The sequence below is a fragment of the Lactuca saligna genome, chromosome 5, assembly GCF_052625555.1.
Source record: "Lactuca saligna cultivar CGN05327 chromosome 5, ASM5262555v1, whole genome shotgun sequence".
In the NCBI taxonomy this organism is placed as follows: domain Eukaryota; kingdom Viridiplantae; phylum Streptophyta; class Magnoliopsida; order Asterales; family Asteraceae; genus Lactuca; species Lactuca saligna.
Window position 1 is genome coordinate 303,193,646 of NC_136421.1, and position 6,883 is coordinate 303,200,528.

Below are 6,883 nucleotides of genomic sequence, written 5' to 3' on the forward strand. Positions count from 1 at the left end.
CCAGTACATTTCCCAAAAAAAGTACTTTTGGCAAAAATAAGAAATATTCGATGACCAATATCGTTAAAGCTTATCAAATAATCCCACCAAAATGCTTCAACTGGGAAACCAAAAATCGCTATCACACTTTGGATTTTCCCATCATTTTAGAAGTACGTTTAACAAATTTTGGCCTAATTTCAAGAGTGGGAATTTAAGAATTACAAGTAAAATGTTAACAAAAGAATCTGAACTTTTGGTCGTAATCTATATCCCATTTGCATGTATTTCGGGGGACAAAGTTATCCTTCACTTATATTCTCTTATAAGTTTGAAGAAAAATAAAAGAAAAGACAAAGTAAGTTATTCAAAAGAGAAAAGAAACACAATGCCTATATAATGTGTTATAAATAATAATAATACCTTGATATAGTAATGTAGTGTAGTAGGTAGTTTCTATTGCTTTTTTTTGAAGGTTAAGTGTTTAAAACTCACATTCTCCTTTTCTTACTCATCCCACATTAATAGAAGCTCAAGTATTGATTATGGGTGTATTAAACCTAGTTAACAGTTCAAAAACTAAGGAATATTTTATATAAATATGGGACAAGTTGTAGGAGTTATACAAATTTTATATCAAACTATACACGTTAAACTAGAAGACAATGATGTCCATAAATTGATGTTGCTTTTCTCTTAAAGAACCCTGGGCCTCTGAAATCATTTTTTCTTTTACAAAAAGATACCAACTTTTTTTCTGTTGATCTATGACGATTGCAATATGCTTTTTTGATCCATCATCTTATCATCAAACTTAAAAATACTTCAAAGTGCAGTTAACATGACATAGAAAAGCAGAAAGCAACTTCACCGTACATATACCGATGCACAATGTACAACTCCCACCATCAAAAGGGTTACAAGGGCAATTATGCCTTTTCACTTACAAATGAAATGATACAATCTAATTACAGGTGAAATAATAGATAGAGAGTCGGCAGAGCATTCATGGGAAGAATTTGATCTAACTTTTTTTTCCTACAAATATGTCAAAATTTGAGTTCTTGATGATGTTTGGACTGTTCAACCATGGCTCATAAATGGTGTCACCTCACAGAAATTCCAACAAATGTGATGATTAATGCGATAAAGATTTGTGTAATTAATGTGGGAACTGAAGGTGCACTGGAAAATTTAACTCTTTGAGCCTGATCCCTGCATTCAGTTTATAGAAAAAATAAGATTTTGAAAAAGGATTGTCCTATAAGACTCTTTATGTTACACATGACATGACAGAACAGACTGTACTGTGTTTGACTTACACTGGATAGGACTGAAACGGATATGAATGGGCCAACCCAAAAAGGTAAAACAAGATTGGACTGGGGGACCCACTCTCGATTTCTTGTCAGTGTCCTCGTGATCCTCTTTATCAAAAATAGATTTAGAAAAATGATTTTTGTGTAAATAACTTACTTTTGCAAGGATGATAATACGCCACAAAAGATTGTATTTTCAGGCAAAGAAAGCTCTGTGTTTTCAGTGACCTCAGGATTAACCACACTCAAATAAACTTCTTGTCCAAGGTACCATGAATCTAGGTTTTGTGCTCTTAGGTTCCATAATCCCGCATTATCAAGATAAACCAGAATAGCTGTCCATGCTCCTGGGAAAACCTGTAAAAAAAAATATTAAAAACCTAAAAAAATTCAAGAAATAACAACGTTGTAAAGGTGGTGGAGATTACCTGAGTAGTACTGCGAGCCACCCCATCCCACTTGTTGTAAACACTTCTACTGTTCTCGGTCCATACTCCATAATCCATCCTAACATTTATACAAATATCATTGAAATCATATTATATCTTATAAATTCATAAAAATCATTATACTATAACTACATAAATGTATAAACGATAAACATACCCGACTACAAAAAACGCATAGCCATCCAAATGGTAGCTCTGAACTGTGGAATCATTATTTTGGAGTATAATTTCAATAAATCCTTTGAATGTCCCATTAATCACAGACGTATCGATTATTGAAGGGCGATTCATCGGTCTATTTGGGAAATCAAGCTTGTAGATTCCAAGAACATTATACTGTTGAGCAAGCTTCAATGGTGTTGAAGGAACAAAGAAAGATATACCATTAAGAGTAGTACGCCTTTTTCCATCTATAATTTCAGGTGGCTTATTCACGAGTAGAAATACATCCGTTACTGTAATCTCACCATACTTGAATGACCCTTGTGGATTCGGACGTGCCGCACCCGCAGAAACATTCATTCTTCAAATAAAAAAAATAATATAAACATAATCAAGAAAAAGATATAAACAATGGGGTTTCTGAAGCGTAATTGCAAATAAATATATCATAATTAAAACCTTATGGATCGTGCTTGAGTCATTGAGAAAGACGGGTCGGATTCGTTAGGGAGATCCGGGAGAGGACCTGAAGCGGGCGCTTGGGAATTTGAATAGTGCAAAATTGCAACTCCTGAGGCTTTTGTTGAATTGACAAAACGTGGACTGGCTACAATGTAATAATCGTTACTTGCAGTTTGATCCATCGTCACCAAGAAAGAATACGATTGGCCAACATGAATATCCATGTTTGAATAATTCTGTTGTACTGTGTATGAACCTTCGGTTTCTACAAGAAGCAAGTTATGGTTTTGGATTCTGAAGTTTAGACTTGTTGAGGTGCCAACATTGTGTACGCGAAATCGGTATGTTTTTCCTGTTAATAATCAAGTAAAAAAGAAAACAACCGATGACATAACATAAGGAACGAAAACATGATGTTTTAAAAGTTTCAAATTTTATGCTAAAAGAACCTCAAGATATTACCTGGTTCGACATTTATCACCTGGTATGCAATTCCATCAGGAACGATGCTACTATCATATCGATAAGGACCTAACCCATTGAACAAAATACCATCAGGAGATCCAAGATCAACCCCTTTTTCAATATCTTTCCTAAGATCCTGTTTAGGAACAACAAGTCTTTAGTCATTTTAGGTTGTGTTTGCTACACCGGACTAGACAAAAGCTTTGTAGAGCAATTTTCAATGACGAGGGCATTCACGTCCTTTTGCACAAACGAGAGATCAAGAGCTAGTCTTTGTCACACTTTTTTGGATGGGATAAACACTTTTTTGGATGGGATAAAAAAGTGCAATTTTTATCTTATTGACATTAAATGCACTCCAAATGTAAGTACAACTTGTTTTATTTTGACATATGTCCTGCATACCAAGACGGGGCCGTGGGCCCATCTGTTATGTAGGACAAAATAGAATATGATGACCTTGTACTGCTTTTGGCGGGCATTTCAGTAAGACTGATGTCAATAAGACAAAAACTGCAATCTTTTGTCCCACCTAAAAAGGTGTTTGACAAGGACTCGCTCTCGATCTCTTGTCTGTGCAAAATACATTAATGTCCTCCTCATAATTATCATTGAATAATGAAAATAGCACTAGGAAGATTGTCGATTCCCACATAAAAAAAAAAAAAAAAAAAAAAAAAAAAAAAAAAGCCCTAGAATGCAGTTTTTTTGGTGATTTAGAACGAATAAAAATTGAAAATATGCTGACCTTATGACTCTTTATAAACCAGTCCCCGATGACAAGTGTAATGTCTCCATCAGGAGCACCGAAGGGTACAGGAATAACGTCTCTGTTGTTAATGGTGATTCCTCCATATCCGCCTGCAGCTCTTTGGAAATTTGTTGAAGGGAAGTAGAAAAAACTACCAATTTGATCCTTAACTTGAAACTCGTATGTCCAATTCCATCCAGCAGGAATAGGACAATTTGTCCCCAACACACCATCTTGCCATGAGTTTCTTCTATGTTGGATTCCATTCCTGTAATCGAAACTAGTATAATTCCCCTTTCTCCAAGAATCATAATGGTGTTAAATGATTCAGATTTCGTAGTCATGAAATTATACCATGTGAGAAGCACGGGTTCATCAAGATCATTCTTTACATTGACAACAACGTTCCAATTTGTTGTTGCTTCCAAAATTGGTCCCGGAAATTGCCCATCAATTGCAATCACCTACACATGAGTCGAGCCAACATCAACCGCCTAATTATTAACAAATAAACTTTTTCCCAAATTAAAGAACCCTACTTTCTTGAATTATACTGTAAGCCCTCTGTTTTTTTATCATTTGCATAAATCATTCCCTAAATCAGTACTTTACAGAGTATAATCTTCATAATTTACTAGTAAAAGCAATCGTTTTTTAAAACACCGACAACCCTAATCACAAAAACTTGCATATGATCATGAATTCGAGTAAAAAAGTAAGAAAAAAGCGCAAATAAGTTTGAAGTTTGAGAATCGCAGAAGATAACAGAAACAAAACCTGCTGTTTAACGCCAAGCGGTGATGCTGTGATGTAAGAGATTCTCCAGTCATAATACACAAATGGGTCTCCTGCAAATGCAAAATTAAACAAACCCACAAAAGAATTCAAGAAAATCCACCAAAATTTTGAGGGCATTGCATAAACACACACATACACGCACTATCAATCTGTAAAAGAATTATAGGGATCTGCGCTTTTTAGGCTGGGTGAAGAAAGAAAAGTAACATGGAAGACCGAAGACAAAGCACGCAGTGTCTCAGTGTCAGATCGATGACTCTGAGTCTGAAATATGAATGGGGTTTCCTTTTGGGGCCCACTGTTGACAAGATTATGGAAATTTGCGGCAAGTTTTGCTGTTTTATTTCGAATTTTTATCTTAGAGAAAGTCGCCGAATCTTCGATTTAAAGTGTCCATTCCTGTTTTTTTTTTCTTTTGAGTTAAGATACCTACCTAAAATAGAATAACTAAAACTCTAAAAGTCATTTCGAATATCAAGAATTTGTGGTGTTCAAAGTAGCTAAAAATTACGCCAACCTGGTAAATAACAACCATGGCATTTAAAGAATTTTAGATTTAAAAAGTTGGTTTATCTTTCAATATTATTATCATACACAAATTAAGAAAAATATTAATTATCACTAATTTTATATAATAAAATGATAGTTTTATCCTTACTTTGTATTTAATGTTTCATTAAATGCTTAGTTGGTTAAGTAATAATGATGGGGATATTTTGGTTAAAATGTTATTTATTTTTAGAAATGTGGACTATTATTTTGGAACAAACCAAAAAGAAAATATGGACTATAATTTTATGACGAAGGGAGTATATATTATACTGATACTCATTTATATAATATATATTTGATCGTGATTGGGAACTAAATATGTTGGACTAGAAGCCAGAAGGGGTATATAGCCGTTTGAAATATACTTTCTTTAGTTTTGACGGTAATTATAAAAACAGAAATAAAGAAACCGGTTTTTCCAAAAAAAAAAAAAAAAAAACTTGGCCCTCTGCTTTTAGGCAATCGAGCCTTATACAAACGGTTTTATTTTAATCCAATTTTTTCTTTTGGATCAATTTTCAATTTAAAACAAAATATGAAGGTGCACCTCTATTGGGCTGGTTTTTAATGTTTCCACAAGCCCATACCCATCTACACATTTGGAGTTTAATTTTATAATATTTAAATAACCAAATTTGAGATGCAGGCAAGAACTTATTACAATCCTACGTGATTATTAATAACTTCGCAAAACGTTTTATGATGAATGATCCTAACTATAATACTCCTTTGAAGGTGTATATTTAACATCCCTTTAAAGAATGACGGAGCTTGGACATTTATTTTGGGAGCGAAAGTATAATATATATGAAAATCGGAGAGGAGGAGAGCCACAACATAAATTTTATATTTTTACCGTAAATATGTATAAAATCTAAAAAGTAAGGGCCATTTCTAACAAAAAAAAATCAAGGGGGGCCACAACCTCCCACCCCCTTTGCCCTAAGCAAGCTTAATCTATGCTTTTAAAGCAAGCTCCCCCCTTTATCCTAAGCAAGTTTCATCTATGCCTTTAAAGCAAGCTCCCCCCTTTTTCCTAAGCAAGCTTCATCTATGCCTTTAAAGCAAGCTCATCCGAGTTTGGTTAAAATCTTTCCACTTAATAAAAAAAAAAAAACAATTTTATCTATATTTTTATAAACTTGCATAATTATTTTTATATCTTTATTAAATTTTAAATTACATGTATATCCTTATAATACCTGTAAACTCACATATATACTCAAATACTTTATTTAAACATATTTGATATATTTAAAAATTAAAACATTATGTTTAAAACTAAAATACTAAAATACTCATTTGGAATTTCTTCTATAATTGATCTCCTTATTCATGATATGCTTTTATGTTACTTTATATTCTACATAATCGATTAACAAAATTCGGTGATTGCATGTTATTAATCATTTGTTAAACAATATATTTCATATCATATAATCGATTTATGAAACCTATGAATATTATCTTCTAAATAATTTTGTTCTTCCTTTAGTTCTCCGATAATGTGTATAGTAAGGTAAAATCATGAAGGAAAAAAAAACTAATTTCAATATGGGTAGAGGTGCAATCGTGTCATGTTGTGTCAAAACACTAAATGAGTTAAAAGTGTTTGACCCTAACCTGACATCTTTAATTAACGTGTCGTGTAGTCTCAACCCGTTTTATTTTCGTGTTGGGTTCGTGTCAGATTTCGTGTTAAGAGTATCCCTTGAAATATGTCATGTCATGTAAGGTTAAAAGATTGAGCATGTTGAAAGAGTATGAGTTGAGTAGACGAAAATGAAAATCTAATAGTCTGGAGGTGGAATAGATAAAGTCATATCAAGTTCATATTACAAAATTGAAAGAGTAGGAGCTGGGGAGGCGGAAGACAATGTGATAAGGATGAGATAGTAGTTAAAAGGACTGTGTAGTTTATGAGAGAACGGAAAAACTGAAAATAA

At 33.2% G+C, this 6,883-nt stretch overlaps 1 protein-coding gene across 1 annotated transcript; it reads right to left on the bottom strand.

The window, feature by feature from the left end:
* Positions 1-800: 800 nt before the first annotated feature.
* Positions 801-4,675, bottom strand: SKS3 (SKU5 similar 3). The gene is made up of 9 exons (XM_078996915.1): positions 4,365-4,675; positions 3,942-4,051; positions 3,585-3,855; positions 2,834-2,972; positions 2,369-2,723; positions 1,905-2,270; positions 1,727-1,805; positions 1,456-1,655; positions 801-1,194 (listed from the first exon to the last, which is right to left on the bottom strand). The coding sequence occupies exons 1-9, from the start codon at positions 4,500-4,502 to the stop codon at positions 1,086-1,088; spliced, it is 1,767 nt and encodes a 588-aa protein (XP_078853041.1). The 5' UTR covers positions 4,503-4,675; the 3' UTR covers positions 801-1,085.
* Between the last annotated feature and the right edge of the window lie 2,208 nt (positions 4,676-6,883).

What these genes read in the sequence shown, in the direction of transcription:
- SKS3 (XM_078996915.1), bottom strand. Translation starts at nt 4,502, where the DNA reads ATGCCCTCAAAATTTTGGTGGATTTTCTTGAATTCTTTTGTGGGTTTG. An exon ending in GGTGATAAATGTCGAACCAG is followed by an intron (nt 2,724 to 2,833) that starts GTAATATCTTGA and finishes GATTATTAACAG; the next exon opens with GAAAAACATACCGATTTCGC. An exon ending in ACTCAAGCACGATCCATAAG is followed by an intron (nt 2,271 to 2,368) that starts GTTTTAATTATG and finishes TTTTATTTGAAG; the next exon opens with AATGAATGTTTCTGCGGGTG.